Raw genomic sequence first — 20046 nt, forward strand, 5'->3', positions numbered from 1 at the left:
CAAAAAAAGACACAAAATTACCAAAAAAGACACAAATTGACCATAAAATGATAAAAAAAAAAGACACAAAATTACCAAAAAAGAAACAAAATGACCAAAAAAAGACATTAAGTGACCAAAAAGACTAAAACACATGAACACTTTAACACAGTGGAGACAGAGCTGACTTCCAAAATGATTTGGCGACCCCCAGAAATCATCTCGCGACCCCAATTGGGGTCCCGACCCCAAGGTTGAGAATAGCTGTTTTAGACTATAGTTTCACACAACTTAATTCATTGTAAACGTAACATGACCATTTATATTAGTATATATATATATATATATATATATATATATATATATATATATATATTTATTTATTTATTTTTTTTATATTATTAATGTGAAATTTTTATAGAAAACTGGCCAATGTGGGGTAAGTGATGCTAGCTATTAGCACTGTACAGCCCTGTATTATGTTAAGCTCCTAGCAACATTGCTAGCTAGCTTAGTGTGCTAATTTTACAGACGGTGTCATTAACATTAGTTTGTTGGACTAGTTTTGCACTGGATGTGGTAAGAATACTAGTTGACAGGAACCATAACTCTTAAATGCGGTTTGGGTTATCTCATCTAACAGCTAGACAATCGTTAGTTAGCTCATGTTTGCTAGCTAGCAGCTTAACTTGGAGCAGACATTCGTGTGTCTTTTGATCTTGGAGATATTAAGTTGGAAGTGGGGTCTCCCACACTGTTTAATCCACAGCCAGCGATGCTCCTTCTTGATTTTTGAGTTCTGGAAAAGGTGAGAAAATGACTCCTCCAGCTAAACTCTGAGTACCTGTTGTCAGATTTACAAATCCCATTTACACACGTTTCACCTTGTTGCTCAGAGCTCAAAGCTTGACGGACCTTCTTCTCTTAGTAACGGTTGCTAAGGTATGATTGGACAAGGATCGTTCGGGGGAGGAGTTGCGGTTTATTACCTTATAACCCCCCAGTGGCCATAGTAATGACTGAAACAAAGAAGTTAGGCAATGCACTAACAGGACCAAGCAGCAACAGGTGGTGCCTCCATTGTTTGCAGAAGAAAAGTCATTTTGTATCTAAGAAAAGGATCACTTCACACTTAATTTACTACATCAGGAAGCATTTTTCTGAGTTGTTTATGGTGTCATGTCGACATGACGTTCATTTGGTAAATGATGGACCCATTTAGAGTAAAATAGATATTGTTAAAAAAAATGTGTTCAATGTTTGGTCGGACTAAAAGACACTTTAAGGAGTCAGCTGTTCATTGTGAATAACCATTGCCCCTTGCTTACCAATTCTAGCGAGCTTACGCTAGCATTAGCTTATGTATAGTTTTATTCCATCTCCCAATCAGCTCTGCACACACAAAAATGCAATATGACAACAGCCATAATGCAAGATACCGGCAGCTAAAACAGTCTATGATAACGGCTGAGGAAGTCTGTCACAGTGGGAGGTGGATGGATGAGACGTTACGGAGTGTAAATCTGTGTAAATCTCTAAAAGTCTTTTTTTGTATATCAAATCAAGAGGATATATTGGAGAGTTACAAAAGAAGATTGATACCGCTCACTGTAGCCTACGTACGATAAATATGAAGTAACAGCTAGCAGCCAGTTAGCTAGCAGCCAGTTAGCTAGCAGCCAGTTAGCTTAGCGTCGCATCATTACCCAGAGGTAAAAAAAAAAAAAAAGAAGCTTACTGATTAACATATTAGAATTTATTTAATTAAGATATAAGATTAAGATATAGTCTGGAACATAATCCCTGTAAAGTGGCAAATTAACATTTTTACACTGAGGTGTTTCCATGGTAAAAGCCTGATATAAGATGTGAGTTAATGAGCTTTAGATGTGCTGATAGGCAGATGTTGTTACTTTTGGACAGAGCTAGGTTTACGCTAGCTTTTGCCTCTGTTTTTATGCCAAGCTAGCTGATTGCTGGTGTATCTTTTCTCTATAGTTATATCCATGGGTGCACAGTTGCTTGGATTACTTTTGATACAGAAGAACATTTATACTATATCATCACATAGTATCATTTTAGTTATAACATTTTTTATGAAGTCAGAGCATTCTGGTTTGACTGAGTTATGACTCTGAGAAAGAGGGCTGCCATTTTTAACCCATAAAAACCTATGGTGACACCCGTGTAACAAACACTTTAAATGTTCTAGAATCTCCCATATTCAGCTTTATGCTTCACATTAACTCATTAAATCCCTCAAGTGACTTCTTCAAAATATGTGTGTGACTGGAAACAGAAATGAAAAAAAAATTCAAAAAGCTTATTTTTTGTTACTAGGCTAAGTTTAAACCAATTTAACAATTCTAATTCTAATCTAAGTACATTTGACCAAATATGAAAAAAAAATAATCCTGTCCTGTCACAATTTTGATAAATGTTGTGGAGATGCAAAGAAAAAGGCAAATTTGTGTTTCTGTGAGCAGAAAAGGTGTCTAGTTTATTTATTTTAAAATAAGAAATATCATACACATAACTTCCATAAACGCCCAATGTAACATATATGTCACATCACAGATCTTTGACATTTAGGGGTAGAATTTTTTTTTTAAAACATTAGAAATGTGTTCTATGTGGTCCACTTGGTCTGTGGTAGATCCCCCATAATTTTCCTTTAAGAATAAATAGGTCTGGGTTCTTATGGGTTAATGTAAAGTGTCCCAGTAACTGACTTGGTATGGCTCTTTTTAGTTTCTGGTTTCCACATAAATGTCTATAAAATGCTTCAGATTATTTTCCAAAATGTGACAAAATGTTTCCCATTGTTACCAGATATCCCATATTGTCCTTCGTTTGTAAAAAGGCTTCAGTATCGGCTCTCAGAGACACGTATCAGTGCAGCGTGGTGTGCAGCTCATAGCTGGAGGCTGGGAAAAGAAAGTAACGTCAGCTCCAAATCTTTCATGACACTGTTATAAACTTTTCTTCCGCTCCCGAGTTGAGCTCCCAGCGGCTGATGTCATCACCTCGTCTCACCTCTCCAGCCTGCCGTTAACGCCAACCAGCAGAAACTGTAAAGCTGTCACCTCAGCTCACCTTCCACACACTCCGTCCAACTATTCATGATGATACAAAAGATCAGGCTTTCATTTTAAGGTGAAGAAACACTTTGGACATGTTTTAAGATTCACAAAATTCATAACCATGAAAAAAACACAAACCCAGCTGGTTTTTCTTTGCTGTAAGTTCAGACTATGAGACACTGTTTTTGTGTTTTACACCAAACTCTGTTAACTGGAAGCCCAATACAGTGGCTTTGGTGAAAACCGTTTTTCCTGCAGAGTTTCAGTCGCAGGTTGCTACAAGCCCGTCTGCCCTCTCCGTCTGTCTCCGTGTGATGTTCAGGTACATTCCTGTCTGACACCTGGAAGTAGAGGCTCAGCACAGGAAGGCAGGAGCCTAAACAAACATGGAAGGTGTCCTGGTGGATCTGGGGTTTAGGGTCCACACCCTACACACTGCTGGATACATTTAACATGATCTGATAATGTCTGTTTGCCCTTCCCGACTGAAAGTCACATTTTTCAACTACATTTTAGATGGTCTGCATCATTCTACAGTCTTATTGATGGAGAAAAGGCCCACACACACCTGGGAGATGATTTAGATCAGGGGTGTCTAACACAAATACACAATGGGCCAAAATGTAAAACTTGAATAAAATCGCGGGCCAACATTGAACAAATAAACCTTTTAATATACACTACTGGTCTACTAGTTTTAGAACACTTTTCCAGAATTTAATTGAAAATGATGCAGTTTAATGTCTCAGTGTACTCTGAAATTAATGCACATTTGCAACATTTAAAATTCTTTATTGAGCATGATAGTGTTTTGAAAGTAAAAAAAAGATTCAAAATCACATTTTATGTTGGACTAAAGGACTAAAAAAAGACACAAAATGACTAAAAAAAGACACAAAATGACTAAAAAAAGACACAAAATGACCAAGAAAAGACACATGAAAAGAATTCAGAAATGGACAAAATAGCCCAAGACTCCATAGAGTTAAGTTGTTAACCCATTTCTTGTTCCCTGAAAAAGGCCTACTTGTATAATTCTGAAATGTACATTATTTTCCAGTTTTGGTTAAGCTTACCTTTTTTTATTTACCTCTGGCAGTTCACCACTTACCTTTGGACCCTTTCAAGCTGTTCATTTGACTTGAACTGCTTGAATTTCAATAAAAAACTGGAAAAATTAGGGTGTTCTAAAACTTTTGACCAGTAGTGTATACCAAATGTTTTGCTTTTACATTAAATATGGAACCAGCAACGCTTATAAACATACAATATATAACTAAATAGTGCAGACATGCAAAATCAAATTTCAAATAAAAAACACTTCAATGTCATTAATTTATTAAATAAATATTAAATAAAAATCGTATGCCTCTTTTCTATTTGCATCCTTCTGATTTAAATATCAAAATAAACTTTTTCAACAGGTTAATACATTTAAAAATAAAATAACAATAATAAATCTAGTATTAGCGGTAAATGCGCCGTATAATACCGGCGGGTCAGCTTTTATAGTACAATAATAAAATAATAATTTAATATTGGCTCGCGGGCCAAATAAAATTACACTGCGGGCCAAATTTGGCCCGCGGGCCAGAGTTTGACACCCCTGACTTAGAATAAAGCAACGTTGCTCAAAGTTGCTCAACGGCAGCAAATGGTGATTGAATTTCCAGTACTAAACATTTATTATGCTTCATTTAATAGACGACTCAGCTGCTGCATCAAACGGTGACCTCCTAACGAAAACTTTTTGAAAGTGTGTCACCAGAAACACATTCTGTCATCAAGGTAAATACTATAAGTCTGCCGTTTAATGTGGATGTGAGATAGAAAAGACCGTGGAAAAATGGCTATATGGTCGAGGAGAGAAGGAGGTTTCAGGAAAAATGGAGATTTCAGGAGACAGAAAAAGTTACGTGGATAACCTGCAGCTAAATAAACAGCTGAAGTTATGCAACCAATCACAAATCTCACTACAAGTTCATAGCTGAAGGCCATTAGTTTTGCAACCATAAACCAGTGTACTGGACGAATTACGACCCTGTGGTGCAATTTATCCTGAGGGGGGTTTGAGTGTATGTACCAAATGTCAATTTCATGAAAAAGTTGAATTATTTCAGTAATTCCATTCAAAAAGTGAAACTTGTATAATGTATACATTCATTCCACACAGACTGATACATTTCAAGTGTTTATTTATTTTAATTTTGATTATTATAACTGACAACTAATGAAAATCCCAAATTCAGAATCTCAGAAAATCAGAATAGTACTTAAGACCAATACAAAAAAAGGATTTTTAGAAATGTTGGCCAACTGAAAAGTATGAACATGAAAAGTATGAGCATGTACAGCACTCAATGGAATGAATGTATACATTATACAAGTTTCACTTTTTGAATGGAATTACTGAAATAAATCATCTTTTTCATGATATTCTAATTATATGACCAGCACCTGTATTACTCTCTTGTCCAACAGCAGGAAGTCTGTCTGCAGCCTTTTATTTTGGTTCCAATGACTAAAAGCCAGTCTGATGAAAAACAGCCGGACACTACAGCCAGAACCCTGAACAGGTCTCATGCCTCGACAGAGACCAAGACAAAAAGCTGTTTTCATCAGCGTATATGGCAACCTGTGCTATAACCAGATACAAGTGCTAGGCAGATCGATAACTCCACCAGCATCAAGTAAATCCCTTTTTATCTTTTTGCTGAGGACTCTCATGTCAGTATAGTAAATATGAAGCTTCCACTAAAAGCCAATTCACTGAGCTCAGCATGATGACTGTGTCAAAGGTAACAAATTCTGTGAACCATTACCTCTAAAGCTGATCTAAATTAACAATGTGCAGCATTATTTACTTAACTTCTGAAAAACACCATATTATGGGATGTCCAAAAATGTCCCCCTTAAAAAAAAAGTCATACTACAGCATGTTGATTTTTGTCAAAGACGGTCTGTTAGACATATTAGAGCATGAAAGGGCCAGAAATGAACATTTTCTGGAAAAAAGGAACACATTGCTGGTTGGCTGGTGACATTGCAGCGTCAGCAGGACTACGAAGTTTCTGGGCCACTTAAACCAATATGCAACATTTCATGCTTCAGCTTTTGTACAAATGAATCAAACAAGAGATTGCATGTTAATTATGTTAATTACGGAGCTCTGGCGGTGCTGATAGATGGATCTGGAGCCTTACAGAGCCACTCTAGCTGTTTCCCCATTAGATAACCAGCTGCTGGCTGTAACTATGAGTGGTATATATATATATATATATATATATATATATATATATATACACTACTGGTCAAAAGTTTTAGAACACACCAACTTTTCCAGAATTTAATTGAAAATGATGCAGTTTAATGTCTCAGTGTACTCTGAAATTAATGCACATTTGCAACATTTAAAATTCTTTATTGAGCATGATAGTGGTTTGAAAGTAAAAAAAAGATTCAAAATCACATTTTATGTTGGACTAAAGGACTAAAAAAAGACACAAAATGACCAAAAAAAGACACAAAATGACTAAAAAAGACACAAAATGACCAAAAAAACACACAAAAAGACTAAAAAAAGACACAAAATGACTTACAAAGACATGAAAAGAATTCAAAAATGGACAAAATAGCCCAAGACTCCATAGAGTTAAGTTGTTAACCCATTTCTTGTTCCCTGAAAAAGGCCTACTTGTATAATTCTGAAATGTACATTATTTTCCAGTTTTGGTTAAGCTTACCTTTTTTTATTTACCTCTGGCAGTTCACCACTTACCTTTGGACCCTTTCAAGCTGTTCATTTGACTTGAACTGCTTGAATTTCAATAAAAAACTGGAAAAATTGGGGTGTTCTAAAACTTTTGACCGGTAGTGTATATATATATATATATATATATATATATATATATATATATGTGTGTGTTATATTTGTAACTATAACATTGTGCCCAAGTGCCCTTCTCTTTGTTTTTGTTCCTCATCACGCCATCTTTTTGTTAGCTAACCTGTGGGTTTGGTTGGTTGAGAGGCTAAGAGAAGCTTGTTTGTTGCAAACACACACACACACACACACACACACACACTCTCCTCCCTCTCCAACTGTGTGCCACATGAAAGCAGAGTACACCCGACTCTCTCTGTGTCAGCGGTGTGTTATTAGTATCCAGAGACTCCAGAGTGTCTGCTGCACTGTCACCTCCCACAACCTCTTTACACGCACTCTGTGTGTGTTTCTGTGTGTGTGTGTGTGTGTGTGTGTGTGTGTGTGTGTGTGTTTCTGTGTGTGTGTGTTTCTGTGTGTGTGTGTGTGTGTGTGTGTGTGTTTGTGTGTGTGTGTGTGTGTGTGTAATATATAGATGGGTGCAACCTGTATCTATTGTCTGACTCACTCCAGCAAAGCACCGTCAGCACACTTTCAACGCCTTTGTGTGTCTTTGTGTGTGTGTGTGTGTGTGTGTATGTGTGTGTGTGTGTGCTGCAATCACACGTAAATACAAACTGAAAATAACACACTCGTAGCAGATTCAAATATAGACATTTTATTTTTGACTCATTTTCTGACATAAAAAGCTCCTAAAGACACAAACTGTGCCACTTTTTGCTCTACAGTTGTCTCTATAAATAAAAACCTGAGTACAGAACATTTCCTAATAGAATATATATACAACTTATTAATTAAATGTTTTAGCACCAACTCGCTTCTTTGCTCCTGGTAAGTGGTGAGGACGTGTTGTGAGCAGGAGTTTAAGGGCTACAGGTTTACCAGTCAGAACCAGTCAGAACCAGTTTACCCATCATGAAGGAGAGTACTGGAAACTGTTTCAGCGTGTCTCCTGTGGCCCTGAAGGAGCTTTGTTGAATCACCTTGATGATGTCACAGTGATGTCACCAGGGTTAACTTGGTTTAGGGTTGGAGATTTTAAATTCAAAACAGAAAGTCTGCCTTAAAATGCAGCAGAGTTCAAACGTTCTGCACATTTTCCACTGTAGATATATTTGGGTTAAAGTTCAATGTGCAAAGTTACACTGTCAGAAATAGTTTTTTTCAGAAGGTTTTGAATTTGATAAAGTCTTTAAATAAAACAGGCTGATGATGATTTCTTGAGTTAAAACACTTTGCATGTTTTGTTTAAAATACCAATAAATATCTTATATCGCCATTCTGCCTAAAAAATACCAGGATATCAGTTTTGGTCCATATCGTCCAGCCTTAGAGCAGCGGGTCGCGAGATGATTTCTGGGGGTCGCCAAATCATTTTGGAAGTCAGCTCTGTCTCCACTGTGTTAAAGTGTTCATGTGTTAATGTGTTTTAGTCTTTTTGGTCACTTAATGTCTTTTTGGGGGGGTCATTTTGTGTTTTTTTAGTCATTTTGTGTCTTTTTTTTGGTCATTTTGTGTCTTTTCTGGTCATTTTTTGTCTTTGTTAGATCATTTTGTGGTCAATTTGTGTCTTTTGGGGTCATTTAGTTTCCTTTTTTTGGTAATTTTGTGTCGTTTTTGGTCAATTTGTGTCTTTTTGTGGTCAATTTGAGTCCTTCTTTGCTTAACTTTATGTAATTTTTGGTCATTTTGTGTCTTTTTTTTATCATTTTGTGTCATTTAGTGGTCAATTTGATTCTTTTTTGGGTAATTTTGTGTCTTTTCTGACAACATGCATGTTAAATTGGGGGTTGTGATGACCGAATCTTCACTACTATTAGTAGCTCAGTAGCCTCAAGCAGAGTGGAGGAGTCAGCTATAAAGTTCTGGTAAGATATCTTATTTCTTATTTCTTTCTTGTCTCATCCCTCCAATCTTTTTTTAAACTTTTTTAACTCGTAGACCAACTGATTCTGCCTCCAGTGACATCACTTGAGGCAATCCACCAGACTACACAAAGCTCCTCCTGGATGATATTATTGCCTGTTGTTTTGTTTTGTGCACATTTATTTTACTTTGATCTGCCTTGGTGCATTTCATAAGAAATAAAACTATTTCTACAAAAAAATATTTTAGACAGAACTTAGGTAAAACAAGGTAAAATGAAGTACAAAAAAAATGTAAAAAAGGAAGTTAATTGTCCACTCTTTAATGTATGGTAGCCCTTTTCCGCCAGTAATAAAGATAAAAGAGAAAACTTGGCTTTGTTAAGATTTTTTTTTACAAAAAAAGTCATGACTTTTTATCTCATAATTATGACTTTTTATCTCATAATTTCACCTTTTATCTCATAATTATGTTTTTCTTCATAATTTTGACTTTTTATCTCATAATTATGAATTTTTATCTAATAATTATGATTTTTTTAATCTCACTTTTAATATGAGCAAAAGAATTTCTCAGCAAAGCCAAGTTATGTTAGCCAAAATATTCCTGGTGGAAAATGAGTATTAATTCAGTTTGTAAAAACACTCTAATGGATCATTTCAGTGTCTCTGAAGTGTGTTTGTCTGTTATTGATGTTTTATTTTAAAAGGTTATCAGCCTTTCAGTGTTGTTCACATTGAACATAGATTCTGACCACAGCTTCATCAAACTGTCCTGTTTTCTGTCAGTTTAAAGCCCAACATATCTAAAGTCTGCCATGCTGGATCGATGGGCTTTAATGAGCTGCAAAGCCTGGAAAACGTCAGTAGTATTAGGTTTAAGAGGGAAAATGTCAGAGTCCAAAGGAAAAAAATGAAGGGAAGATTGAATCACTGCTTCAATCATTGTTTTTTGGTATAAATATGGTCATATTTCAGATATTAAATATACAAAATGTTATCTGTCAGCACTAATTTCACTTAAGAAATCGATATCAGTCCGAGCTTTAAAAACGCCACATCAATCACCCTAATCTCCATTTTACCAGCTATGTTATGAGTTCATAAACTTCAGAGCTGAGGAGAACGGGGCGGCTGAGGACAATCCACATTTACTGTAGAAAAGCCTGTTTTACAACACGTGTGTCAGGTTTTACAGTCAGGACTCGTGCCTGAAGATCGCTGTCAGGTGTTTCTGGTCCCAACAGCGCACCAAATCATCCAAAAAAAAAGAAAATTTCAGCACAGGGCTCCAGTCAAAGTGTCTCAGTAGACGGCTCCCAGACTCTGTGTGGCTGGTGGTCCTGTGGATGGCGTGTGGTGAGTCGGGCCGGCCTGGAGGCCTAAATGAGCTCCCTGCTGCTGGTACCAGTTCTGGTGGGTGAACTCCCCCATGCAGGCTGGAGAGGAGTCAACCGGAGGCTGGAAGGGAGGCTGCCCCCTGCTGGACGGATCCACCATCACACTACTCTTGATGCCGTCGCTGTTCGTGTTGCCGCTGCTGCTGCTGCTGCTATTGTTGTTGTTGTTGTTACTGTTGCTGTTGTTGTTGTTTTCCCACACAGCTGGGGACGGAGGAGAGTTGCAGGCCATGGAGTCGCTGGCGTCTGGACTGTGTTCCAGAGGAATGTCCCCGAGAGGAAACTCTCCGTTCTTGTAGAGCTTCTTGAACTTGGAGCGACGGTTCTGGAACCAGATTTTGACCTGAAAAAAAGATTATCAAATGTTGAGGCAACATGAAGAAATTACAAAACAGTAAATGCTAAAACAATATTCATTAAACTTCCAATATAATATACTTGTGTAAACTCCAGTTTGGTCTTCACCAACTCGTTAGAATAGAAGCTAAATGTCCCATTATATTTTCTTCTTTTTCCCCCCCTGAAAATTTCAAGGCAACAAACTTTGATAAAAATTTTAAGTTGGACAATTAAACTAAATATTTTAAGTTTTGTTTTTGAGTTTGCTCAACTCTGAATTCAGATTTTTGTCAACTCAACTGTAAGTTGTACTAACTTATAATTTTACATTGTAATAACTTTTAATCCTTACTTCTGCTAACTTCTGCAATGTGCTGAATTGGCACGATTGTAACGCCGCTATGAAATGTCAGCTAATGTTGCGACCACAATTTTGAGTTAGCATTGATATGCTAATGGCTACTCTTGTAGCTGTAACAAGCAGCGCCGCTAGCATAAGTTAGCCGCTAGCGTCAGTTAGCCGCTAGCGTCACTTAGCCGCTAGCGTCACTTAGCCGCTAGCGTCACTTAGCTGCTAGCTTTCGCTAACAATGGAATTTCACCGATTTCCCGCATTTCCCAACAAAGAAATAAGAGTTATCAGAACTATTGTCCCTTGTTGTGAACCCCAACTTAAAGATATAAGTAACAACAACTCACCAACTTGTTTTTGAGCAGACAACTGGCTTCCTTTGTTGTGCTAACTTACATTATTGCCCTAAATGTCAATCATTTATATTTCCAAGTTTTACAAACTTAAATCACTGTTTTAGGCCAAAAATGTGGCTTTTTTGCAGTGTGCCTGCCAAGGCGGGAAACGATGGTTTCTTAAAATGAGAAAGACGAGGTAAATAATTAGTAAAGAGTTAACTCAAAACTAAGAGGCAACCTCCGGGTCTGAAAAGTTCAACCAATGCGGAAGTGCTGTCAGCATGCATTCTTTCTAACCGCCAGCAGGGGGCGACTCCATTGGCTGCAAAAAGAAGTCCAATTGAATATAAGTCAATGAGAAAATAACTCTTCTTCTCACTTATTTTATTCCTCTTGATAGAAAACTTGAAAAAGACTCTTCTAGTCTTCTTTCAAGTCTTCTTCAATGCATCATGATTTTTAATTTTATAAATGATGGTACCATTTTGAGTAAAATAGACAATGCAGGGTATGTTTTAGGGCTAGCTTGTGATTGACAGGTAGCTTAGCTACCATGCTTTTGTCTTAGAACTTTGTGTTTTCCGTTCATAAAAGTTAATATTAAAATTTTGGTCCCCAAAAAAGGTGATGTTCAGTGTTGGGTTACCCCCCAAATAAACTCTAAGGAGTAACTGGTAATTTTGGCGAATACACCCTGTCATCCAAATATGGACACTTCTGTCTTCAAAAAACCAAGATGGTGACAGCCAAACTGCCAAATTCAAGGTCTCAAAATTGTAGTGCACAAACCATTGGGTGACATCATGGTGGCTACATCCACTTCTGTCATACAGACCAAAACAAAAACCTGAAAGACGCTATAACGACCTGTCATGCTGCAGAGTTCTCTGTGGGTTCATCAGTACAAGTTTTATCATTTTTTTAGTAATAAAAAATAACTGTTTTGACTTCTTTTAGCTTCAGTTTCGGTTTATTCCCTGTAAAATCTAATTTTAGCAAACCTTGTGCTACTAAATACTCCAATATGTTACACACAGCAACATAGTAAAACAACATAGTAGAGCTTTTTGTACCTAAACAGCCATATTTTTTTCTCAGGGGTGGTGGAGACCAAAATTAGAGCCAAAAGGAGTTAATATTAGACTTGCATTCATGAGGTTTGCAGAAACATGAGCCCAAAAATATGCAAATGTGGTTCCGTGACTGCAGGGTGTGTTAATAGGCACTTTGTTTGCCAACAAACTGGCTATAACAATTTAATAAGGTCAATATTGTCTCTTAGCTTGTTCCTCTACCAACAAGTAAAGCAGCTTTAAAGACACTTTCTGTTGTCTCTTGTTTTCAGTCCAGTTCCTCAATCTAAACTACTCCTCAAATGGATCAAATACACTGCAGAAAAAGAAAAGTTGGGTGAACTCAAAATTTCAAGGCAACAAACTTCGATAAATGTTTAAGTTGGACAATTAAACTAAATATTTTGAGATTGCTCAACTCTGAATTCAGATTTTTGTCAACTCAACTGTAAATTGTACTAACTTATAATTTCACATTGTAATAACTTTTAATCCTTACTTCTGCTAACTTCTGCAATGTGCTGAATTGGCACGATTGTAACGCCGCTATGAAATGTCGGCTAATGTTGTGACCACAATTTTGAGTTAGCATTGATACGCTAATGGCTACTCTTGTAGCTGTAACAAGCCGCTAGCATCAGTTAGCCGCTAGCATCAGTTAGTCGCTAGCATCAGTTAGTCGCTAGCTTTCGCAAATGACCGAATTTCACCGCTTTCTTGTAGCTATTCTTGTAGCTGTAACAAGCAGCGCCGCTAGCATCAGTTAGCCGCTAGCATCAGTTAGCCGCTAGCTTAAGTTAGCCACTAGCTTACGTTAGCCGCTAGCTTTCGCTAATGACCGAATTTCCCCGCTTTCCCGCATTTCCCAACAAAGAAATAAGAGTTATCAGAACTATTGTCCCTTGTTGTGAACCCCAACTTAAAGATATAAGTAACAACAACTCACCAACTTGTTTTTGAGCAGACAACTGGCTTCCTTTGTTGTGCTAACTTACATTATTGCCCTAAATGTCAATCATTTATATTTCCAAGTTTTACCAACTTAAATCACTGTTTTAGGCCAAAAAATACAAGTCGGCTTGTGTAGTTGTTGTGGTAATACTATTAGTACTACAGTAATGTTGCTTTCTGTATAAACAATACTACAACGAGATCATTCAACCAAATGACATGACAATCATATGTTTCAAATTGAGGGATTGGTTCATGTCTTTGTTTTCTTAAAGCTTGTGCATGCAGCCCAAGCATAATATTGAACAATGATTTACAGCAGCCGTGATAAAACAACCCGTGCCACAAGTTTTGTCTTTTATCACTCGAGCGAAGATAATTCTTGTGGTAGTAAATCATCAGGCAGGAGGAGCATGACGGGTAAACCAGCCATGACAGGAACTACTCACACTGATCACTGTCTGGGAAATACACACAGGCACTTTCTATGTTGTATTTTATTATAAATTAATTTTGTTAAATGTTATCTTAGTAGCCTAGAATGTTATTATATTGTATTTAGGTATATTCTGTCTTATTTTGCTGTCAAAAGAACATCTTACAAATTATTACAACTGCCCACTTTTTCATCTCCTCTTCAACTTTTGCTAATTCATACATTCACCAAGAAACTTTATTCGTAAACTTCAACTGTTTACAGTGCACACCACTTCAACTATTTCTAGCACTTCACCTTCAACTGAAACTACAGTTTTTGTATTCTACACATCCAATGACACAACTCTTTTGTATTTTTGTAACTGTCAGCCCAAGAAACTTTGCTTTCAAACACTTCAACTTTTTTTTTCAATGTACTTGAAGTGTCCCTGGTGCCTCAAATTAACAAAAAATGTATTTGCTTTCATCATTAATAAGTTAAACTGACATTTAAACTCTTTAATGCCAGTTCAGTGGCGTTGGATCGTTCACACTTCAAACAACACTTCCATTCCTTTCATCTTCACACTTCAAATTAAAGTTTAGCTGCTTTTGGTGTTTATTTACAATCTGACAACAATCTTCAGGGATTAAACTTCAACACAAAACAACAAAACATAAACTGCTTTCAGCTTTAACACCTAAAAACGACTCTGATGGCATCAACTTAAACTGCAACTTCCATTAAACAATAACCATCATTTATAAATGGTAAATAGATAGTTTATTAATGTTAAATCATCATTTATAAATGGTGAATAGATAGTTTATTAATGTTAAATCATCCTTTATAAATGGTTAATAGATAGTTTATTAATGTTAAATCATCATTTATTTGTCTTTTTTTGCTTAACCTTATGTAATTTTTGGTCATTTTGTGTCTTTTTAGTCATTTCGTGTCTTTTCTGGTCATTTTATGTCTTTTTTTAGATCATTTTGTGGTCAATTTGTGTCTTTATGTGGTCATTTTTTGTCTTTTTGTGGTCAATTTGAGTCATTTTTTGCTTAAATTTATGTAATTTTTGGTCATCTTGTGTCTTTTTAGTCATTTTGTGTCTTTTTTTGGTCATTTTGTGTCTTTTCTGGTCATTTTATGTCTTTTTTTAGATCATTTTGTGGTCAATTTGTGTCTTTTGGGGTCATTTTGTTTCCTTTTTTTGCTCAATTTGTGTCTTTTTGTGGTCATTTTTTGTCTTTTTGTGGTCAATTTGATTCTTTTTTGGGTAATTTTGTGTCTTTTCTGACAACATGCATGTTAAATTAGGGGTCGCGACTACTGCCTTAGATGGTTATTGTTTATTATTTTTTATTATGTTTATTATTTCCACATGTGTTTCTGCTCTCTGCTGGTTTCCCTGCAGCCTCACCTGTGTCTGTGTGAGGCCCAGCTGGGCCGCCAGCTCGGCCCGTTCTGGCAGCGCCAGGTACTGGGCCGACTGGAACCTCCTCTGCAGGACGGCCAGCTGGTAGCTGGAGTAGATGGTCCGGGGCTTACGGATCTTCTTCGGCTTCCCGTTGACCATCCGGACCTCCACGTCTGGCTCCTCTTTCACTGTGGAGGGAAGCAGGAAAAGCCTTAATGTTCCTGTAACACTCCTGGAGCAGCTTCTGGTGTAATTATCAAACCTTTCAGTCAGATGGGACTTCTTCTTCTCTCATCTTAACCCATTTAAGGCGGGAAAGCATTACCGCATTTCTACCATTAAAACCGGGAGCGCTGTTGCGTCACTCTACCATTAAGGCCGGGACAGAGGATATGTCATTTTGTAGTATTTGTAGTTTTTTCCACCTATTTTCGGTCTCTTGGCCAATGAAATGCATCAGAATCATGATCAGAATACATGCGGGAGTGTCGCAATGCATCATGGGACTTTTCCAGAACTTATAAATCATGGAGGAAGACTACTATAGCGGAGGCATATCTATATATATATATGTATATATATATATATATATATATCTATGAGCGGAGGAGCTCAGCAGGAAGTGACGGAAGAGATCTGATGAAAACAGCGCCGATGATTTTATTGCTGATCCGACTTTGAACCCTCGGAACCAATCGACCAGATTTATAGATGAGGAATATGTTTAAGACGACATATTTTCACCAAAGAACAGACAGATTTGTGGCCATCTGGAGATAATAATAATATTATTAATAATATATTAATATTAATAATAATAATAGGCTGATTGATTGTGATGATGATATGAGAAATCATGACTGTTTATGTCTTATATTACTTTATGCGTCGTTGAGTACCCTGAAAAGTGCAATATATAAAATGTATTATTATTATTTATTATTATTATTATGATAATTTTTTTTTTTATTACAGTAGGCTAATGAGAACTATGTCTTGTTCTTCCAGTGGTCATATCATGTTAGCATCTTGCTAATGGGCATGTATTAGTATTATATAGGATTTTTTATTCAGTCAAATGTAACATTTGCTGAGTTTGTTGATTTTTTAAAAAACTTTATTGAAGGTTTGGACAAATAAACTCAACTCCGTATGAAAGCCACAGGTATAAGCTCTCAAATACTTTTTGAATTTCATTTCTATCTGCTACAGAGGCTGAAAAATCTATTATTTAGTAGGTGTTGAATTTCCAGAAAAACTTCAGGTTTTAGGGGGTCATTTGAGGTTTTACAGGCAGTTTTTTCCAGGCGCTTTAGGCCTTAATGGGTTAAAAGAGTCTTTTTCTTCAGACAGTGAAATGAGCTTGCATTAGTCTCTGCAGGCCAGTTTGTGCAGAGAAGTTGTAGCACAGAAATAGCTACATGGCCGCTACAACCCCGAAGTTTCAAAGAAATTCCGCCAGCACTCTGGACTTATAATTTTGGTCTGAGTGTCTCCCACAGACAGAGATTTATAGGTGCTTTTCATGTCGCCTGAGGCTCCTTGTATACATCTCCACATCTCTGCTCTTATTCTTGGATACTACTTTTTTTTTTTAGATCCACAGCCAAACTTACTCCAATACTTTTATTTACGTTTGATCCACACATATATTTATTATCCTCTTAAGAGGAAAATCTATATTTGACCATGGTTCTTACAATAACTTTGTGTCAGAAAGGCAGTGCAGTATTATAATAGTTCATATATTTACACATTTTTCTACACATTATGTGTAATATATCCGCATGTTGTTAATTCTATGATTTATTGACCAGATTTATATTAAGATATTTTAAAATTATTTTAAAAATAATCCGCATTTTGGATTTATTACAAATGAAGTAGCATTTGTTTATATTCAAAAAAGAATATATGGTGCATGTTTATACATATATATATATATAAATATATATATAGATATATATTATATATATATATTTATATATATAAAAAAATATATATATATTTATATTTATATATAATATATATATATTTATATATATATATAATATATATATATATATAAATATAAATATATTTATATTTATATATATATATTTATATATATAATATATATATTTATATTTATATATATATATATATATAAATATATATATATTATATATAAATATAAATATATATATATATTTTTTATATATATAAATATATATATATATTTATATATATATATATAATACATATATATATATTTATATATATATATATATTTATATATAAATATACATTTATATTTATATATATATATTATTTTTTAAGCGATTGTGAGTTTGCAGTATGCTGTTTCTGTTTTTTCCATCTATTAACCATTTTATTCTTACATATTGAGCCAATTATCTTGTTTCAAACATCAATGTATCATTAGTTATTGACGTTGTGTTATCAATTAGCTGTTTTTTAATTCTTGTATGATTTTAATTTGCCAGCTATTAGTGTGTCTGTTGTGTATTTGTTGGGAGAGGCCGGTGAGAGGCGTAGCATGATAAGAGCGATGACTCAAAGGCCAAGGCTGGCTGACATGTCGTGACACCTGATGTGATCGTGGCTTTGGGCCAAAGTCCCCCGAGGCCCTTTAAGAGTCAACTCCCAACTGGAATGTCAAAAACACAACACCAGCCTGTCGAGTTAGTTTTGTTCTGTAGTTTGCACAGAAACATCGTCCAGGCTGGAGAAAAGAGCCAGAATAGAAGCTTTTGAACTGGGAACTTAAAGTTAAAGTTAGCCAAAATGATGTTTTCTTGTTTTCTGAATGTTTCCTTTAACGTTGTTGTAACATCTCTCCAGGATCTGTTTCTCTACACTTTATTTATTAGTGCTAGCGTGGAGCGTTTAGCTATTTACTGCACATAAAGCGCCTGTGTGTTAATGAATGATTGTCTTCATTCCTCATAAAGGTGAAGTTGAACAGTCACTTGCTAGAACTAGGCCATGGCTGCCATCCAAGGACCTTTAAGGCTGATTTGCATGCACAAAATAACATTTGGAAGAAGTTCAAAGACAAAAAGGGATTACAGGTGAGCTCCCATTGACAGTGGATGAGAAAAATGAAAACAATAACTAAGTGAATCTACCTCCGTCAGACTCAAAGGTCTTTTTTTTTTCCGCCGTGCAAGCTTTTCTCCAGGCTGAACTTTTATCTCTCCAGAAATGATCTCCTGTTTCCTTTTTCACCCACAGACCCCTCCCCCTCTCTCTACTTCCCTCTAAGTGCATGGCAACGCTGGTGAACAAATCCCATTTGACTAAAAATCTAAAAGTTCTACTGCAATCTGTGACAAACCTGGCAAGTAAAACCAGAATCAGTTCCACCTATAATTATAGTGTGAGGGAGCTCTTAGTGCAGCCACATGAAATAAAGATTCTACTTCTGACCTTTTACCTGTTAGAGCTACAGATAACTGCAAAAACCTACTCTACATTCATTTTAATGACAAAGTTAACCTTAAAATATCAGAACTCCTGAGCATAAATATGTACATTTGTAAATATTAACAAATATATTCTGCCGCTGCACTATAACTCAGTTGAAAAATGTATTCAGATATTATTCAAAACAAATACAATAACTGAAAACGACTTATTCTTATATATGTTATGTTATTATCTGCAACAACTAACAACATTATCTGACAGAAGAACAAAGATGGACATGTTTTATTATGGAAGTCCTGTTAAATTCAGCAAATATTGTATTTTATAAGCTAATATTAATTGGCAATGCAATTTTTGTACCTTCAAATCATAAGCATATCATTTATTATAAAGTATAATTTCTATTCAGATTTAGGTGCATCCCTACCAAGTATTGTTCTGAAGTACTAATTCAAGATACTTCTACTTTACTTCACTATTTCCATTGTATGCAACGTTATACTTTTACTCCACTCAGAAGTAAATCTGCTCTACAATCGTCTGGTTTTCCTTCCTGTCCAGTAAAAACCAAGAGATGTGGTGCTGTAGAATGATGGTGATGAGCTGAAGGTGACAATAATCCTGCTTCTTAAGCTAAATAAACTCCTTAAAACTTGTTGTATCAGCTGGAAAAATCACAGTAACTCAGATGAAAACAGCTGTTTTTCTGACTCTTTAGAGACAGTAGTTCTCATAGGATATAACACTACAAACATGTAATAATCTTATATTTTATTATGAAGCATTGCAGGAATATAAACCCCAAAATATCACACACATTTAACTGTGACTGATTACTTTTTATACTTTAAGTACATTATGCTGATACATACTTCTACTTAAGTAAGTATTTGAAAGAAGGACTTGGAGTTGAGTATTTTCAGTGTTTTATTAGTAGTTTTACTAGTAAAATGATCTGAATACTTCTTCTACTAACTGTAAATTCACTGTAATTCTGACTCCACTAATCTAATGACGGTCAAGATTAATATTGCATCAGTAATGCTTCAGAAATGTGTATGAAATGTGATTTAAATAGTTGAGGACAGAGTGTCTGCGCGTGACACTCGTGTGCAATTATTGGGTTTATATATCTAGACATGAGCTCTTCACACAGCAGCCTGATGGTCAGTGCGGCTTTTCTTACAACGATGATGGAGATGATGTTTTACAGAGAGACCAGGTCTCCATTAAAACCATCCAACACGAATAATAATAACCAGTAGGAACGTCACGATTGAGATTCTGAGTCGATCAATAGTTGAAATTAAATGCAGGATTGGAAAAATTGACCATATACTTAGATTCCCCCCAAAAAATGTGGTAGTTACACTTGAATCTTTTTAAATAATAATTTGAAATCCTGACTGGCAGTCAGTGAATTAAACTAAAATCACCTGTTGATGTCTATGAATGGATTCTATAGTCTAACAAAGGTTTCACCTTCAGTGCTGGAAAAAAAGTTAAGATC

The 20046-nt window shown here is 35.7% G+C and overlaps 1 protein-coding gene across 1 annotated transcript in view; it reads right to left on the reverse strand.

Moving 5' to 3' along the window:
- Positions 1-9428: 9428 nt before the first annotated feature.
- LOC131983756 (homeobox protein Dlx3b-like) overlaps positions 9429-20046 on the reverse strand; it is a 13085-nt gene continuing 2467 nt past the window's right edge. The window contains exons 2-3 of the mRNA XM_059348567.1: positions 15108-15292; positions 9429-10553 (exon numbers count right to left, since the gene is read on the reverse strand). Of these exons, the coding sequence (XP_059204550.1) occupies positions 10116-10553; positions 15108-15292 (623 nt within the window). The 3' untranslated portion in view covers positions 9429-10115. The remainder of the gene's footprint in view (positions 10554-15107; positions 15293-20046) is intronic.

Source organism: Centropristis striata, chromosome 13, assembly GCF_030273125.1.
Source record: "Centropristis striata isolate RG_2023a ecotype Rhode Island chromosome 13, C.striata_1.0, whole genome shotgun sequence".
Lineage (NCBI taxonomy): Eukaryota > Metazoa > Chordata > Actinopteri > Perciformes > Serranidae > Centropristis > Centropristis striata.